The following is a 20511-nucleotide window of genomic DNA, read 5'->3' on the forward strand; positions in this document are numbered from 1 at the left end:
ATAGAGTACTTCCACAATGGCCTCTATGACCACCGGATGTTCCAAGATTTTAGCAGGAGGCGCTCAGAAGATATCAAGTCTCTCAAGACCATGATACAGGCCTGGGGGGATGAAGAAGATAAAGTGATCGAGCAGTTTGAGTCTAGTTGTAACAGAGTCCAGAACAACAACAACTAGAGAAATGGCCAACAACTAAGGCAACTACTCGAGTGGTAAAAATCGCAAAAGAAAGCCAGACAACGCTATCGCGGTGATGTCCCAGTCATCTAAGAAAGGTGGGGAATTAGGAAAGGACTCCGTTCAAGGATCTCCTGAAAAAGCAGTGCCCGTGGCACCCACACTCTAAGCACTCTGCGATGGATTGCTATAGCCTAGCAGAGTCATGAAAGATCTTCCAGAACATTCTGGAGCAAAGGACAAGGGCAAGGCTAAAGAAGACGAAGATGATGGTGACAACAGAAAATTCCAGAACCCATCCAACACGGTCAACGTCAAATTCGGCAGCACTTTGGGTACTGCTACCAAGCGGTCCCAGAAACTAGCCCTCTGAGAGATCATGTCCATTGAGTCAGCAACACCTACGTTCCTCAAGTGGTCTGAGGTGCCAATCACTTTCTCCAGGAAGGATCAGTGGACTAGTTTCTCTGACCCAAGACACTATCCTCTCATCTTGGACCCAGTAGTCGCAAGCTCTCGACTCACAAAAGTACTCATCGATAGCTGCAGCGTTCTCAACGTACTCTTCGCCAAGAATTTGAGGAAAATGGGCCTCGATATTATGGATATGCTCACCCCGATGAATTCCCCGTTCTACGGGATTGTCCTATGTAATGCGGCTATACCCCTTTGTCAGGTGGTCTTGCCAGTCACCTTCGGGACTAAGGATCACTAATGGACCGAGTACATCCAGTTCGAGGTGGCTCATTTCAAAATATCATATCACACTATCTTCGGAAGACCCGCACTAGCCAAATTCATGGCCATCCCACATTATGTGTACCTAGTACTCAAAATGCCAGGACCTAAGGGAGTATTCTCCCTGCGCAGAGACTTGAAGTGATCATACGATGATGACACAGAAGTCATGGAACTGCAGTGACTACTTAGGTGCCAAATTCAATGATGCAAGTCTTCGCTGCCTCCAAAAAACTATCCCCGACAAAACTTGAGATCCCAGTGAAGATGTCGAGGGCAACCAAGGTCAAGCTGGCAAGTGAGATTGATATCAAAGCCATTGACCTTGGCACCAGCGATAGCTCCAAGGCAGCCCTGATTGGCTCAGAGCTGGACCCCAAATAGAAAGACATGCTCGTTAGCTTCCTCTGGGCCAACCAAGACATCTTTGTATGGAAGACATCTAATATGCCGGGGGTGCCTAGGGAGCTGATCGAGCACTTATTAAATGTGGATCCCAAAGCTACGTCAAAGCAACAACGGCTATGTCGATTTGCCCAAGATAGAAGGGAAGCAATCAAAAAAGAGTTGGCCAAACTACTCACGGCTGGCTTCATAATCATCTAGAGTGGCTCCAAGCGGAAGAAGAACATCAGCGAGTGGAGGATGTGTGTCAACTACACGGATCTCAACAAGCACTGTCCAAAGGATTCCTTTGGGCTCCCTAGAATTGATCAAGTCATCAACTCAATGGCTGGATGTGCTCTACTCTATTTTCTTGACTGCTACTCGGGGTATCACCAGATAGCTCTCAAGGAAGAAGATCAAGGAAGAAGATCAAATAAAGACCGCATTCATCACCCCGTATGGAGCTTTCTGCTATACTACAATGTCCTTCGGGTTGAAAAATGCTGGTGCCACATACCAACGAGCCATCAAGGAGTGCTTCAAGAAACAACTACACTGCAACATAGAGGCGTATGTGGATGACGTGGTCGTAAAGACCAGAAATCCCGACAACTTGCTTGCGCATCTCGAAGAAACTTTCGCAAGCATCCGAGCATTCCAGTGGAGGCTGAACCCTACAAAGTGCGTGTTCGGTGTACCCTCTAGAAAACTACTCGGGTTCATCATCAGTCATCGAGGAATCGAGGCTAACCTCGACAAAATCACTGCCATCACCAATTTGCACGCCCCATCGTGCATCAAGGACTTTCAGAAGCTGACTGGATGCATGGCGGCTCTCAACAGATTCATCTTAAGGCTTGGAGAATGGGGACTACCCTTCCTCAAACTACTCAAGTGGCAAGATAATTCCAATGGATCGAGGAGGTGGAACAAGCCCTTCAACAGTTGAAAGGCTTCTTATCAAAGCCACCGATCCTCATCGCGCCTACTCCCAATGAGGACTTGCTGCTCTACATCCCTGCGACTACTAATGTCGTCAGCACGGCGATCGTAGTCGAAAGACCAGGACCATGCCATGTATACAAAGTATAGAGGCCCATCTAGTTTGTCAGCGAGGTGTTGTCAAATTCTAAAACCAGGTATCCGCTAGTTCAATAATTGCTATACGCAATACAACTCATCTCGCAGTAGCTATAACACTACTTCCAGGAACACAATATCTCCATTGTCATAGACTTCCCCTTGGGAGAAATTCTCCACAATCGAGATGCAACAGGAACAATCTCCAAGTGGGTAGTAGAACTCGGAGCCTTGTCCTTGGAATTCAAGTCAAGGACTGCCATCAAGTCGCAAGTAAAACTTGAGTTCATGGCAGAGTGGTGGGAAAATCAAGTACAAACACCGGCAGAATGCCTAGAGCATTGGGTCATGTACTTTGATGGATCACTCAAGCTTGAGGGTGCTGGCGCAGGAGTACTCTTAATCTTTTCCAACGACGAACAACTCAAATATGTTCTATAAATCTTCTGGGAGGTATCCAACAATGAAGCTGAATACAAAGCGCTTCTACACGGGCTCCACCTGGCAGTTTCACCAGGAATCAAGCAGTTGTTGGTCTACAGTGACTCACTAGTACATCAATCAAGTCAATGACGAGTGGGACTGCCACAAGGACAACATGGATGCGTACTGCCTTGAAGTACGCAAATTGGAGAACAAGTTCTCTGGTCTATAGTTCCATCACGTGGCTCGTGATAACAATGTAGCTGCGGACGTCTTGACCAAGCTCAGATCTACTCGTGCTCAAGTTCTAGCTGGGGCCTTCGTCCATAAACTACAAAGGCCATCCATAGTGGAGCCAGCACCATCTAAAACCACTGATCGAGGTAATAATGCGCCAGATCAGGAGGTTATGATGATCGATGTAGATTGGAGAACCCCCTTCGTCGACTATATCAAGGAGCACAAGTTGCCACCGGACAAGACGGAAGCAGAGCAAGTCTCGCGATGCGGCAAGAACTACGTTCTAGTCGGGGATAAGCTCTACAGATAAGGCACATCATTAGGAGTACTCATGAAGTGCGTCCCATGGAAAAATGGCAAGGACATACTGGAGGAGATCCACAAGGGTATCTGCGGCAACCATGCATCATCAAGAATGATCGTGGGCATGGCTTTCTGAGCAGGATTCTATTGGCCTACAGCTCTTGTTGACGCCAAAGAACTAGTCCGCCGATGCCAAGGTTGTCATACTTCGCAAAGCACAACACATCCCTACCTACAAGCTGATCACCATACCACCCTCTTGGTCCTTCGCATGATGAGGGCTAGACATGATTAGCTCACTGCCTAGGATGCTTAGGGGCTTCAACCGAGTACTTGTGGTGATCGACAAGTTCAAAAGGTGGATCGAGGTAAAGCCAATGACCTACCCCAAGGCAAACAGAGTACTTGATTTCCTTAATGAGATTGTCCATCGCTACGGCTTCCCCAACCACATCATCATAGACGTAGGCTCTAACTTCAACAATCATGAATTCTGGAAGTACTATGAGAACAGCGGGATCGATGTCCCGTACGTCTCTATCGCTCATCCACGGGCCAATGGCTAGGTTGAGCGCGCCAACGGGTGTTACTGGAAGCTTTGAAGAAAAGACTACACAACATTAACAACACCAAAGGTGGCATGTGGCTCAAGGACCTACCCAATGTCCTCTGGGGGCTTCGTACACAGCCGTGCAAGCCTACAGGGTACTCACCCTACTTCCTATTCTACGGATCAGAGCTTGTCCCTCCGCCGATGTTATGTGGAAATTCCTAGTAGTCGAGCAATACGAGGAGGGTGCGGTAGAAGCAATAGGGCGTCTAGACTTGGAGAACCTTGAAGAAGGTCGCTGTGCAGCACTCGTCCAGTCAGGAAGACACCTTGAAGGAATTCGCCATTATGATGATCGCAACGTCGAAGAACGTTTGTTCAACACAGGCGACATGGTCATCAAGCGTATTCAAGACACAAGGGGTTGTGGAAGCTAAATTCGCCATGGGAGGGTCCTTTCATCGTCTCCAAGGTCACTGGACCTATGTCGTACAGACTCCAAACAATCTCTAGCAAAGAAGTCAACAACTCATGGAACATCCAGCACTTGTGTCAATTCTTCCCATAGTTTACATAATCATGTAAATTAGGCTATTGGCCTCAATTGAATAAATTACAATTCAATAAAGCAGAATTATTTTTTGTCATAAAACGACTAGTCTCTACTTTGCGACGTGTAAAAGCATGAACGCCAAGCTATTCAGCTCCCACGGGTACTATCACCCAACTCGCGGCTTGTATTCACAAGTCTGCACACATATCTTTCGAGTTATTCAACTCATTAGATAGCAGCAACTTGCAAAAAGCAAGTTTGCACATAAAATTCCTGAGCTAGTCAGCTCCTTGGACAATTCTATCCATCAACGACCTTTGCATAAGATGCCGTCAGCAAACTTGGGAGTTACCTATACTGCTCAAGTTCTTATCTAGGCAAAGTCCATCTAGTCGCAGCTTGTCATAACAAGTCTGTAGTTCCTGGTCTTCGGAGCACAACCCCAAACAACCCAGAGAGGTTGCAAAGGTAGGCTGCAGTTCATGAGGTCCTAAAGACTCTACACGTCTAAAGAGTTTGACTACCCAGATACCTGAGTACTTGCACTCCCCAAAAAGGGTTGCATTCTAAGGGTGCTCAACATTGTGTATCTGAAGAGGCTCACAAGAGTAGCCTTGTGCGCAGACACTCCTAACTACCACACGAGCAACTAATTAGGGTAGTTAGGGAGATGCACTAAAACAAAGAATTCAAGCAAGTCGACACGCAGTAGATATTGCGACAAGACTTGAAATAATTTACATTTCATTTCTTGACTTGTTTATATTACAATAACTTAAATGTTTTTTATATTACAACTACTTAAGGTCTATCTGACCAGCTACTTCCTTAGCGATGGGAGCTATCTCCTGTAGATACTGTTGGAACTGCTCATCAGAGTAGTCCTCGGCGATGCCTTCCACAATAGGTGCCAAGTTAGCTTGCGGATAGAAAGACTTCACCATGGCCAACAACTGCTTGGAGACAAACTCTAATGTCTTCTGGATATAGCTGGTGATTTTCCTTGGTACTTCCTTGAGTATTTCCTCCAAAGGACGGGGCTCCACGCCTTCTTCTGGGGGCTCCACAATCGGCGATAGGCTGACTGGCTTCAATCAACTCTTTTAGGGCAAGTTTGGTTGCCGCCAACTTAGCCCATTTGGAATTCTTCGTTGACACGTAGCTTCTTCTCTTTCTCAAGCTTGTGCTCCAGAGTCTCATAATGGGCAGACAACTTGTGTTGATCGGTAACTCAGTAGTACGAGCTTTGCCGATCCAAGACGCGACCCTGGAGGTCCTTATTCTCTTTGCTAAGCTCTGCAAGAACACAGGCAAGGAGCAAATTAGCATCATCCAGTACGAATCATTACTCGAAGTTAGGAAGAGACAACAAGTTACCTTGCACCCGATGGTTCAAATTCTTTTTACGCTTTCGGAGCCGCCCTTTCTCCTTTGTGGTCCTCTTGATGAAATTTCAATACTTCATGGTTTGCTTGTCATACTTCATCAGTAGCCGGGAGGAGTACTGCCACTCCTCGGCTAGTTTCTGTTCCAGCGCCTGATCCCGCATGATGGTGTCCCCGTACCCCTGGATCATCTTTGACTTCTTGCTGGAGTGCTCAATCAATTTATGCAAAAACAGGGTACGTACTCATGTAAGAAACGAGTACCAATTTCAAGTCAAAGAACTAGGGTAGAGGTAAAACTTACCTGTGTGAATTCACCTACACGGCGATGCATCTCCATGATCGTGGCTTCCATCTGAATGGTGGCTAGATGGTTAGCTATCAGTTGGATTTTCTCTAGGTCCACCCCAGGAGCAATCGAATCTTCGTCATGCTCTTCATGCTCCTCAGCATCCGGCACACCAAGAGGGATCAGCGCCCGGCTTGTTGATGGACCAGCCTCCGAAGGCAAGAGGGAGGCCGCACTACGACTAATCGATGGACCCGCTTTGGACAGTAGGACGACGGCTAGCACTTGAAGCGCCCCAACAGCCTCAACATCAGCCTCTGGCTCGGGGGCTACAAGTGCAACCTCGACTCCACCGGTGGCTGCCACCTCCACCTCAGCTTCTGGATCTAGCATGAGGGCTACCAACTCCACCACCATGGCAGTACTCGCCACAATGGGCCCGGTCACTACAACAACGTTAAGCAACGCTATGACATCATGCATAAGAGCCCTGACAAGGGATACCGCACCTGGAGCGATTTCAGGTGTGGGCTGCTCCTCAAGTGGTGGAATTGCGGGCTCTGGGGCGAGCTCTAGGGTTGAGTGGCTACCGCCATCAGCTCCTGATTTTGGGCTCGAGCCCCCGATGTCCATACTGGTGGATTTCCTGAAACAACACAAGTGTCAGAAACACACCACATAGTGACATCAAGTTGCAATTAGTAATCGGATACTTACTTAGTGGACCTCTTTATCCTTATGGAGGGCCCAGCTCCCAGACGTAGGGACTTGACGGTGGGCGATGACTTCTTCGGCGTGGCTTGCTGGGTTGCAGATGGATCCTTTCCAGCCTTAGTTGTCATCTCCCCCTCTTGAGTAGTCTGCATCGGGATGGGGTTGGCCCTGGCAGCAGGAGGCTCCTCGACCTCCTGTATCACCGGTAGCTCCTGCTGCACAACTACCGTAGTCGTTTCCTACCTCTATCTCCTCCTCGACTACCTGCAAGTCGTCCATGTTAGAAACAAAGTTAGCATGGAGATAAAGCAAATAACTTACAAGTACTCGATCTTCAGGATCTTGTCTTTCTTCAAAAGTAATTACCAGAGGAGGGACTTCATCAGTGGATGAATTTTTCACCACCCGCTCGATAGCGACAGTGCACACCTTCTTCGGGGGTGGTGCCAATCCGATTTCCATGTCATCCTTAGCTTCATGCTTGGACGTCCCGGGAGATGACCCCGCCTTGTCGGAAAGACGGGGCTTGATGATGAATTTTTCAGCAGCTTCTGAGTCAAAGCTATCGGAGGAGGACCAATCCTCCGAGTTCTCTTCCTTCTCCTCTTCCTCCTCTTCAATTGCCTTCTCTACAGCCACAAGGGTCTGTACACGCGGAGCGGCATCAGAGCCATCCGGTCCAAGTGGAGGAGGATTGGATCAGTACAAGTGAACTTCATCCTGCAAACAGAAGACAAGTCAGCAATTTAACAATGTACAAAAATTAGTACTCGAGGGCTGCAGGCCATGGTACTTACGGGATTCAGTGGATTGGCTGCGCAATTTTCTCGGACGATTGTCGGGATCACCTTAATGTTCTTGAAGAAGCACCTCAGCTGGGCCATCACCTCGTCCACGGACAATTCTTCCAATGTCATCCTGGACGGGTCATTGGGTCCCGAGTAGTCGTACCCCCATGTGCAACGCAGCTGCAGGGGTATGAAGCCAGTCAGTCCTTCCCTCTTGAGCACAGCAATCTTCTTTATCAGCTTTGGTAGTTGGAAGTTGTCTACAGTACCCAGCTCGTCCAACCAGTCGTTGTTCCATACTGGACAATGGCCAGTCACCTTGGGAAGACGACGCTCATGGTTTCCAATATAGAATCATTGTTGCTTCCAGCCCGAATGAGAGTCTATGTTGGCCTAGGAGTCTATCCTACCCTTCTGACTACCTCAGTATGGTTCATTCTGGATTGGGGCTTAACTCTGAAAAACTTCCTAAATAACTAGAAGTGTGACTGAATGCCAAGGAAAGCTTCATAGAGATGCACGAAAATGGCAACGTGCAAGATTGAATTGGGATTGAGGTGGACTAGTTCCATATTGTAATACCTCAAGAGCCCACGGAAGAAATCAGAGAAAGGCAGAGCCAAACCTTCCTCAACGAAGTCTGCGAAGATGACTGTTTCATTGGAGAAGCTCTCCATGGGCCATGGGTTGCCATAGGCTTCCCTCCAGTAGATGAAATCCTACTCTTGGAGAAGATCGACGTCCACCAACACGTGGATATCCGCCTCCTTCATCACAGACTTCTTCCAAGCGCAGGCTTGATTCGGCAGTGCCATCTGATTGGTGTTGCCGTACTTTGCGCCGGCAGCTAGGTCTCCTTCTCCTTCTTGGTTGCCTTTCACTTCTTGCTCTCCGCCGCCTTGCTGGACGATGCTTTCTTTGCCACCATTGTCACAAAAGTCTTCTTGCACATAAGCACGGTGGCTAGGCAATGTGAAAGGACAGCACTTGAGCTCGAGAATGGCAAGTGGCGATGCTAGGACTACAGTGTGGAAGACAAATAGGCAAAATGGCTCGAGTGAAATGGAAGGGATGAATTCCTCAGGGAATATTCCATTTTTAAAAGCCCTCAGTTATTGCTGGATTTGTTTCCAATTATTTCGGAATAGATAAGGTTACTATTGGCGAATGGTCACGTTGACCAATGGTTGACCCTTTTACCCAAACTAGTCGTGTAATGGCTCGGGGCTGTGTGCCATGTGCTTGTCGGCTAAAAAGTTTTTCTTTAGGTTTTAAGGTAAAAAAGATGTGAAATAACATGATTGACCCTCATCCTGATTCTTTGATTCAACCTAAGGCTCGGGGGCTACACCATATGGAGTGTGATTTTCATCGCACTTCCATATAAAGATTCAAGATTGAAGATTCAAAACCAAGTTGAATGAGACTTGAGCACATTCTAGCCGTATGGTAGTACTCGAGTTTCCTTCGAAGACTCAATCCGATGCAGTACTCAAAGGAGCACCCCAAACTAGTCGGAGACCTCTATAGAAGTACTCAAGACTGCTGCATTTGACTAAAAAGTGCTCGGGGGATTGTCGGCCATACATCTATGGGCTCGCTGGGAGGTATGGACAGTCCTACAATACGGGGTTGTACATCGTGATGTGTCAGACATGGAGACTACGGTGCAGGACGGCGTGTTCTATGTGGACGACAAGAACTAGTCGAGGATTAGGAAACTACTTGTAGCAATTAGAGTAGGACTCTCTAGTCAAATCCGACTAGTATTCTTGTAAACAACTGATCTATAACCCTGCCCCTAACAATATAATGTGTGGTAGGGATCCCCACCAAACAAGCTCAATCAATACAATCCAACCAACACACAGGACGTAGGTATTACATGACATATGCGGTCCGAACCTGTCTAAATCGTGTGTTCGAGTTCACTATCGAGTTCCTGATCTCGGCGAGCCCCACACATAAAACACTATCTCGGATACCCCATTGGTAGGTTGCCGGGTCTAAACACCGACACACCTCTACTAACTATCCAAGCTAGTTCTTGGTTCTCGACATTCTCTGTTCAAAGTACCTCCATTTGTTCAGTCATGTCACAGCTGAAGTTGGACTGTAGCTATGTTGCACTAGCTATGGTACAGAGTCAAATAATTGATGGCCAACAGGGTTACCACCATACAACTTACTAATTCATATGCAGCAGTCAAGGTGTTGATCACGTATACACAGGGAAAGTAGTGTTAATTTAGTATCACACAGATGAGAAGGATAATTTCAGGCTGTCTCAAAGTTCCTACTGTAAAAAAAATGTGGGGTATTAACAAATACTGGTCATAATGTGTGCCATCCATTACAATTGGTTTTACAGTTTTGTTGAACGTAAGTAAAAATGAAGGATCAGTGCGATATTTAGGTCGATTACTGATTTGACAGTGGTAATGTCGCCATGACCATGACACTGAAGACCATGACTTGGTATAATAACAGCTCCTCTCCGGTGTCACCTAGTACTCTCCCAACTCGGATGACACTACCCGGAGGAGCTTCTCCAAGTAGGCGTCGCCGAGGTCATCTAGCTCCACAATGCCGCTGGGGCACTGGCTGATGGACACCGTCGCCTGCTGCTGCGGCATGTCGACGGCCGTGCCGGACACGACAGAGCATTGACCTGCCGGCGGCTGCAGATCTTGCAATGTACTCTTGCTGTTGCTGAAGCCGGTTGGTGAGACCTTGCGCCTGCGCGTGCGCTTTGAGTGCCGCCGCTTCAGCGCCAGGACAGGGGAACCGCAGCCCGCGCCGCCGGCGAGCGCCAGCGGCCCCAGCGACTCCCGCACGCACTCTACGGGGAAGTTAAGGACGGCGGTGGTGCCGCGCGCCGCGAAAGCGGCCTGGTCGTAGGCGAGCGCGGCGGCCTCGGGGCTGTCGAAGGTGCCGATCCACACGCGGGCGCCCTTCCGCGTCGAGTCGCGGATCTCGGCGGCGAACTTGCCCCACGGCCGCTTGCGCACGCCGATGAAGGCCTGCCGCTTGTCGCCCGGCGAGGCCGCCGGTGCAGTTCCGGCGTCCGGCCGCTGGTGCACATCCGGCGTGCTCGGCGACACATTCGCAACCTCCGAGGAGGTTGAGGACGAGGGAGAGAGCCAGTCGGAGCACTCCTCGGCGGCGGCGGCGTCAGCGTTCGAGCCGATGAGGAAGGCGTCGATGTCCAGCGGCATGTCGACGGTGTCGACCGTACCCGGGCTCCAATGCTGATGATCGCGGATGGTCGAGGGTCCCATTGCCTCTTGCATCTCCGAGCACACATCAACGGTGGAGGACGAGGGAGAGGACCAGCCGGAGCACACCTCGGCGGGCGGCTCGGAGTCGATGCCGTCGAGGAGGAAGGCTTTGAGCTGCAGTAGCATGTCGCTTTGGGTCGCGTCCAAGGCCGGCGACAAGTCTGGATCCGGGGCAGGGTGGTGGTAGGAAGCGTAGGAGGTGAAGTGCTCCTGTTCCATTTCGATTTATTGGCCCTCGTGCTCCAGGTACAAGAAGAGAAGAAGAAAGAAGCAGTAGCGTTGGACGAGCCGTTGAGAAAAGTAGAAAACGCATGGAGTATTTATAGCCTCTTGGGAGTTTTGGATGAGGATTTAAAATTTTGAAAGTTCAGGCTCCTGAAGCAATCATCAATGGATGTCTCAATTTGACCTTCATGGAAGCCGCCATATCTGGATTTCTCTGATCAGCAGAGTGGTGGCGGCGCTCTACACGTGACGTCCGATGGGCGGCAGCAAGATAGCCGGACAGGACGCTTCTGCAGCGTCACTCCTGCTCCTTCCATGCTTCTTCCTTCCTCCTCGATGTAGCAAGTAGCGGTTTTTTGTCTACTTCTTTAGCTAGACTCACTGCACTCTTCTATCCTGTAATAAAAATACAAGAGACTGCCTCTTAGATTGGAGGTCGCTCTCCATGCTTTCATGCCGGAATCCTATTTGTCAAATCACTCATCAGCATAATCAAAATTTTCAAATGAAAATACTTGAGAAATCCCATGGCGAATGGGCACATTCTTTCAATCTCCTCACGCGATACATGCAGGATGCAATTCATGTAGAAAAAAAACCTTGTTATCGCTCAACTATTGCCGTAGTTTTCTGAAGAACAAGTAGTATATAGTCAATACAAAAATTGCAATATTTCTTCGTAGCTCAAGATACATAGATGAGGAAGAACCAATACAAAAAACAATACATGGTCTCGGAGAAACTAGCTAGGTTTTCCACTAATAAGAAATAGGCACCAAACTTCATCAAGTTAAAGATAACATGAAGAACTCCTCTTACTAAAAGAATATATATCGTAAAGGAAAAAATGATTACTTGAATTTAGTTGGCTTACGATCTGAACAGCTTCGTGGAAGCAACAACTGGTGATGTTTGTGCCTTTCAATACCCTATATATACTAGCACTCAGTCCAGTGATAATCAAATAGGTCCTATATTTTTGGACGGAGACAATGATAGATCAATGCAATCGTGGGTAAGCTTTGTTTGGACGGTGGGCAACTTTTTCTTATAGCTTTATCTCTATTACTCCCCCTCCAAATTGTAAGTTGGTTTATCTTTTTTACCAGACATAAATTATATCTAGATTTATGAATAAAAAAGCTAAAACGACCTACAATTTGGAAAAGGAGTAAATTTTTGTTGACTCGGGGGACAGTTCTCAGCATAGATTTGAATATTAAATGGTACAATGAATTTTGCTACAATTGTGGGACCGGCTGCCTTCTATAATTACAATAGTATACTACAACGTATATGGACAACATGCATGCGACCTCCTGAACAAAAGCATATCTCTTTTCATGCCGGACAGCTTGCTAGCTGAACCAAAACATACTTGAAGTTTTGGTTTTAGTACAGTATACTATGTATTTTAGGACGGGATGTGCACCTTTTTTCGCTGGTGCCACTCCACCATCTTTAGTTTGTTGTCTGACGTATCAATTTGGTCTCAAGAAATAATGCATCTTGCCATCTTTTCTGGAGGATATCATCGTGTTAGCTAGAAGTATCTGATAGTGGTTATTCTATGTAGCTGAATTTTTACGTAACACAAAATCAAGGTTCTTTTTATTTGCAGCAGAAAGGTGAAATCCTTAGAAAAGGCAATGTAGTGAAAAGGAATTGGCAAACGGTACGTTTTAAAAGTAATGAAACTTTTCAACACCTTTTATTTTATTGCAATGTCGGTAAAAAAGAATGGATAGTATACTAGTCACTAGTAACTAAAGAGAACATGCTACCACGTCCTAGTTTTAGAGCAACATATATCACGCCTCACCTGCATTGTTTATGGAGTCTTAAGAAAATACTCTAGCTAGCTCCTATACCTAATACGAAAAAAGATGGTGGATGGTTGGTGCATGGAGTCTGCACTCAAGTGGAGCGACTGAACATGGGTGTACCTGGCCCAGGTGCAGCGCATCCACAACGATGTAGCTCCTTGGATACACTAATCCGGAATATTAAAACTAATCGAATCTTATATACTAACAAATGAAATCCAGCCCAAATTCGTTCCAGGAAATCAGCGGCAGGAGCTGCGGTTTCCTGCCGCCCGCCTTCCCTTCCTGCTCGTTACTCGTCCACATTCATACCCATGCAGATGCAGGTGTACATCGTTTAGAATTAGCTTCTGTATGAGGGTTAGGTCAGTTTTTATTTGGAGTTTCTTGATGACCTGCTGTCTGCATAATGGTGGTTACAACATAATTCATACTTCCGTGAGAAGTGTACCTAACCTTCCTCCTGGCATAGGAGCTCCACAACTACACTTAGTTGTTGCTATCCGGAAGAGGAGGCCACCCGAGCCTTCCCCTCTTGGAGATCCTGCACTAGGATAGGAGACCGACATGGTTTTGGGGAGTGCTACTTTACATGACTGCTTCCAAATTTCATCATGAATCCTACATGATCTACTTTTTGAACTACAAATGACTACGTACGCACGATGGGTTCCACTGCATCAACCCGATCAACTTCATCGAATAATTCTGACCAGAACATCAACTGGTATGGAGAACAACGCACCTGGTCCCTCCAGCACTGGTACCCCCTTGTAGGTTTAACCTTTTAAGCGTTCTGTTATGGTTCATATGTCTATTTTCAGTACTGATGTAAATTTACATATATTAGCATTTTAGCAATTACTCCCTCCATTCCTGGAATGTAGGTCACTTTAGTTTTTCTAGTTTAATTTTTCTAGATGTATAGATTTTGCTATGCACCTAAATATAGTATATAGTTTAGTATGTCTAGATACATAGCAAAATCTATGTACATATCAAAATCTATGTATCTAAAAAAGTCAAAACGACCTACATTTTGCAACAGAGGGAGTAGCATATTGTGTATGACATGTAATGGGTTACAAGATTGCTAATATGGATTAAAACACACCCAAAAAGGCCCTAATTCCAACAGCCTCCAATCTGGACTGCTCATCCTGTACGTAGTGGTTGACCGTATAAATTAAAGGAGCGGCAACCACCAGCCTGTTTCAGTACGTGCTTCTCTGCGACTCAACTATAGCTATATTTGACATGTTAATTAATATTATATTTAAGACCCACGCCTTATTTTCCAAGGGATGAATCATAAAAAAAACAAACTGGGACAGCGTCACACACTGGTATAACATATTTGCGACATGCTCTCCATAAAAAGGTCCACCAACACTTGTTCTGCAGGCCACGGACTCTAAGTTTTTAAGGGATTAGTTTAGGCGCACGGATACCATCTGATTGCACACCGCTCACTCTTTGATAGATCTTTAGACCATAGCCTTGTTGATGTTTGCCGGCTTGCAACTTGAAGTGGGTCCCTGTTAAAAAATGTCTTTTGAAAAATGCTCTTGATATGTAGAACAAAAGATGGAAGGTTCGAGGATGGAGGAGAGTTTCTTGATAAACCATGGCTCCCTGCAAGAATGAGCTATACGAGCTAGACGACATGGATGTGGATGTGCATATGCCCAGGTGCAGGCCACCGCAGCCACAGTATCTAGTACTACACACAAATTTAATTAATCTTCATTTTATGAGGATAAGATATAGTAGTACGAGTAAGTTATTATCAATGCTTCTTTCCAGGAAATGAGCCAGATAGTCGGAGCTTTCCTGCGGCCTGCCTTAGCTTCCCCTCCTGTTTCCTTTTCTCATTACCTTGAGATCATCATTGCAGTTGCTGCAACTAGATTTTGCCTCTCGATTAGACTCCCGCTAGACACAGTCCGAATGGAATGTTGTCGCAGTGCATGTCCAGATGCATGCTAAAGCACTATAATGTGCAGCTACCTCTTGGTCAGCTATGCTGCTTGTGCTTGACATAACTAATTCACTTCTACGATGTAATCTAATACCGAGGACTAATCGAAAGAAAACACATACTTTGAAGTTTGAACAAGGCAGCAGGGCACCATAAAAGCTTAGTTTTATGGCCAGACCAGCCACAATGTACACAATCTGATCACTGTAATACAAAGGTTATGATGTTTTTATTTGAAGCAGTTGTGAGAATGATTAAAAAAATGTAAAAACGTGTGTAAAAGTTCTAAAAAATCTTAGAAAAATTAAAAATTCAAATGAGAAGTGAAATTATGTATCCTGCTCGAAACTTCTGAAAAATTTCTGGATATATAATCTTAATTGATTTTGAGAGTTTGAATTGATGAATCCTTAGTGTTGAGTGGATAGATATCCCTGCAAACACGCACAAACACCTCCTAAATTAGCTGTGTTTATACGCTGACTAGGAAATGAGTAGGGGATTTATGTTGCCAAAAAGAATGCAACTCTTGCTTCTTGAGAAGTAAACCAATTTTAAATTTGATCAAATTTATACAAAATAATACTAACATTTATGGTACAAAATAAATATCTATAGATTCATCATGTAATATATTCTCATACTAAATCTATTTGGAGACGTGAATGTTAGCATTTTTTTATAAATTTAGTTCAATTTGAAACCGTTTGACTCCTTGAGAAATGAGAGTTGCATTCTTTTTTGGATGGAGTGAGTTTTTTTTTCTTTATCCAAGTTTAACTTTTCTGCTCTGTAAGAACTGGTCTCAAGTATTTAGGGGCTACGGTGGAGAACATAAGCTAGGAACATATGTCAGAAACTCACAATGCATAATTGCATATGAACTGGGCCAACCACCCAAATGCATGAGACCACGTATTATGTATATAATTTTTTCTGACCTATACATGGATGATTGGATTTGACGTGGACAATCTGTGCGGGGCCCTACTAGATCAAAGGTTACCAAAAGGGTAGTCCTAAGTACTGACACCAGCTTGACGTGGGCCCGAAGAATATGACAAATTTTTCCGGCATCACTTGTGCTTGCCCAAGCATATTCTACCTGCTTCGCGATGATATGTCTCATTCCTAGCTTCCTTCTGGGTATAAAGCATGCTTAATATCCCTATATGTTTTAGTAGTCGGAATGTTTGTTGTATCGCTGATGGAAGAGTAATACTAAAAGAAACAGTAGGTTCAATACTCCGATTACCTTCTAGGAGCAGCATGCATGTTCAAAAAACTGTACAAGATTAGAATCTGCTATGCTCACAATGTTCACACCTCAGCATGCCAACTTCCTTTAGGGCAACAAATTTAAATGAAAATAGTACATAGTACTATTGCCCTATGTTTGAAGGTCATCTACAAATAATTTGTATGCCAGAAAGCTTCTAGCCCAATTCTCTTGCTTATGTTTTGAATACTCACCATCCTTCTACTATTATTAGTGATACACAATGTCGATATTAAGAACACAGCTTTGCTTAGCAAATGGCTTTATAAGTTGCTTACAACCGATGGAACATGGCAACAAACTTTACGCAACAAATACCTAGACTCAAAGCCACTCTCTCAGGTTCAATGGAAAATTGAGGATTCACACTTGTAGGCTAGTCTTATGAAGGTCAAATAGGGTTTCCTTCGTTTTGGTACATTCATAATTAAAGATGGATCATAAGTTAGGTTCTGGGAAGACAAGTGGTTGGGGAATAGAACCCTTTATGAACAGTATCCTTGTCTTTAACATAGCCCTCAATAAGTATGTAGCTGGAGTTTTAGGTACCTCACCACCTAATCTATCATGGCGTAGGGACCTAATTGGAAACAAGTTGGTGGCGTGGAACAATCTGCTTCCCCGTTTCACTAATATTGTTTTGACAATAGAAGAGGATGAGTTTCGCTGGAACCTACTCCATAATGGACAGTTCTCAGTCAAATCTCACTACTTGGCAGTGATCGATAATGACATCCCCAACATTAGCAAAGGGCTGTGGAAATTAAGATCTTTTTATGGTATCTTCGTAAGAGTGTGATGTTAACAAAGGATAACTTAGCTAAGCGAAGTTGGCAGTATAGTCAACAATGCTGCTTTTGTCACAAAGATGAGGCAATTAGGCACCTGTTTTTTGATTGCCGCTTTGCCCGCGCTGTATGGTCCATCATACAAGCAGCATTAGGACTTTATGAACCTCATAGTGTGTCGAATATGATTGGGACTTGGCTATGGGGTATTAGTAGGGATCTCAAGCCGCTAGTTTTGCTAGGGGCGACAGCTACTTGTTGGTCATTGTGGCTTTGTAGAAAGGATTTGGTTTTTGAAAAGAAAATTCTACATCCCCTTTGCAGGTTATCTTCTCGGTTACACACTGGCTTCATACATGGGCTATCCTACGGAAGCCCACACTATAGGATATGGTTACTGTGGCATCACAATGGCGCAGGTGGCCAAAGAGTTTTTTACCTTGGCACGTGGGTAGCAGTCTAGTTGTCGAATTGAGTTTCATTAGTGTGCCAATTTCTTTGTGTTTCTTTTGTAAGACTGTGTGCATCCCAGATATGTAGAGGTCGGGAGTATTTCAAGGTTTTTGTATCAACTGGATATAACAATCTTGAAATTAATAGAACTTCCTTTATCGAAAAACCATCCTTCAGATAGCAGTACTATATTTTTTTTGGATGAAACAGGAGGGGAAAGACCCCTGCTGGTTATATATTATATATAAAAGAGAAAAAGAACAAACAAAAAGTGTAAAACGGTTCAAGAAACAAAGAAAGAGAGAAAAAAAATCATAAAGATTACAGAGTATGTTCTAGCCATTCTGTCATCGGTTGTTTCCATTCCTCTTTTACGCGAAGCATAACCTGCGTAAAGACAACTTTGAATCTCGACATGGCACTATGGACCGATGGAGTGATGCCCTGAAAAATCCAGTCATTCCTTTCCATCCAAATACACCAGCTCATGAGAATAATGACCTCCATGAAGAAATTGACTTGCAGTTGAGTTCTGAAGCTATTTAGGATATTATAGGGCTCTTGTGTCAAATCTGCAAACAGGCTAATATTGATCCAACATTCTTGCGCAAAGGGACATTCCAAGATAAGATGAAATAAAGTTTCTTCTATGTTATGCATGCATAAGACACAGGAGTAAGAAGGCAACTCCATATGCTTCCTTCGAAGAACATTCCGTGTACTCAATCTGTCTTTAAGAAGTAACCAGAAAAAGAACTTGTGTTTGCTTTGGCATTTAGATTTCCAAAGCCACCGAAAAACTGGATGAACATGCTGATGTCCCATTAGTGTCCGATATGCTTTGGATGAGGAGAAATGCTGATTGCCCCAAATATATGTCCAGCTGTCTTGCTCTTCATTTGTGGAGATAAATAGCAGTACTATATTGATTGGGATACTAATTGATTTGTTGTCCGGTTGCATTCTTACACCTTGCTTTAATGAAGTACTACATTTAAATATCGCTGCAAATGGTGGGACTGCTAGCCTTCCAATAATTGTAGTACTGTGTGCAGTATATAATTAAGGACAGCTTGCGTGGTACTGGATCAATTACTAGTATTTCAAAGTTCTAATTTGTATTTTACTAATAGTAATAGAGATTGTAAGAGGGGCGGTTATTTTTGCAGGTTCCTCTGTGCCATATTTTATCTTCGCCATTTTGATATTAGTAGTCATTACTAGAGAAATGAGCTTTCATCCACCACCATAGTACCAGTTGCAATTGGACCGGTACTAATGTGAGCATTAGTACCGGGCTTAACGTATAGTTTCGTGACCCCTTTAGTACCGGTTGGGGGCTCCAACCGGTACTAAAGATCACCCATTAGTACCGGGTGATGGGTGACCTTTAGTACCAAGTGGAGCTCCTACCCGGTACTAAAGAGCTCCCCCCATCCATCCATCTGCCCGCCCATCTGCCGCCATATCCATATATCCATCTCCCCCCTCCTCTCTCTCTCCCTCACCCTTCCTCTCCTCCTCTGCCTCCCCTCCCCTCCTCCCTCCGCTCGCCCCTCACCGGCAGTGAGGAGCAGCGGCGGGGCGAGGTGAGGCGGCGGAGGCGATGGCGGGCGGGCGGGCGGGCTGGGAGAGGTGGCAGGCGAGAGCGGTGGCGGGTCAGGAGCGGCGGTAGCAGCGACGGGCCGGAGGCCGGGGGTGGCGGGGGCCAAGGAGGGCGGGGTTGGCAGGTGGATTTTAAATTTTTTATTTTTAACACCTCTTTAGTACCGGTTATTTCAACCGGTACTAAAGGCCCCCCTTAGTACCAAACTAACAATACCGGTTGCGAAATCGGTACTAAAGGAAGGTTCCCAACTGGTACATAAGGCCATTTCCCTAGTAGTGAGTCTTAATGCTGTACCAATGTCTATTGTATTGTATTTGAGTAACATGATTCAATACTTTTACGGATCCTTTGTGGTGGAATTCTATAGTCCTTTTAAATGCACAACACTTTAACCTGCCATGTTCACATTGTTCAGACATGATGTCAAATTTTATCAGTAAAACCAATTTCAGTGGCAACAATGGTACTACTGCCTTATGTTTGAAGACTATAATAAGTCTTTTTGTATGGCATAATTTGCATTTTATATCTGCGGCCGGATTATCATTAACTGGTCATGAGTAACCGGACAATATAAAATTCTATACATATTGGACAGGAAGACCACTACTATGCTCCATGATAGATGTAATTTTGTATGCATTGGATTTCTTTCTTCAACAAATTATGGAAGTTAAAAAATGAGGTTGTAAACTCTCCCTAACAGTACTCCCTACGTCCCAAAACATAACATGCATGCACGTATTTCATATTTCAAACTTCATAATCTTTGACCAACAGTTAATCTAACATTGTAATAAGTTTGGGCTACGAATGTGGTTACATTGTATTTGTATTTAGAAATACTTGCTAAAATGATCGTGCTTGTTTTGTCAGGAACGTTATATTTGTGAAAGTGTGATCCCGAATGCCATGCAAAATCAAGCAACTCGTTATATCAAAATATACATGGGATGGGTTGAATTTCCTTAATTTGCTTAGCATAAAGGGTATTGATTAGTTGGATGGCGAAAATGACATCGTGGCAATATAGCACTGCACCTAATTCTATATACATCTGGATATCTACAAATAGATCATTAATTAACTAAATCAGCCAACTCGATCTATGGGCCTAAATGAAAAGAATATATGAGGGGCATATATTAAAATTGTATAAATACATGTAGACTGCAAGTGCTCGCAATCTCATTTACTCCTCTATTCCTAAATGTTTGTCACCATGGAATTTTTTATCATGATGTTTGATCATTTGCCTTATTAAAAATTTAATGTAAATATGCAAAATACAAGTCATTGTTGAAGTACCTTTAATGATAAAACAAGCCAAACAAACACAACATAATATTTATTACATTTTAAATGAAATGAATGGTTAAATGTCGTGTTTAAAAAGTGAACGGTGACAAACATTTATGATTGGAGGGTCTAGTAAAGTCAAA

The 20511-nt window shown here is 44.7% G+C and overlaps 1 protein-coding gene across 1 annotated transcript; it reads right to left on the reverse strand.

Moving 5' to 3' along the window:
• Window positions 1-9854: 9854 nt before the first annotated feature.
• LOC117834063 (ethylene-responsive transcription factor 1B) lies at window positions 9855-11428 on the reverse strand. Its single transcript, XM_034713681.2, has one exon. It carries the CDS (start codon window positions 11125-11127, stop codon window positions 10135-10137), a length of 993 nt encoding a protein of 330 aa, XP_034569572.1. The 5' UTR covers window positions 11128-11428; the 3' UTR covers window positions 9855-10134.
• Between the last annotated feature and the right edge of the window lie 9083 nt (window positions 11429-20511).

Source organism: Setaria viridis, chromosome 8 (genome assembly GCF_005286985.2).
Source record: "Setaria viridis chromosome 8, Setaria_viridis_v4.0, whole genome shotgun sequence".
Taxonomy (NCBI): domain Eukaryota; kingdom Viridiplantae; phylum Streptophyta; class Magnoliopsida; order Poales; family Poaceae; genus Setaria; species Setaria viridis.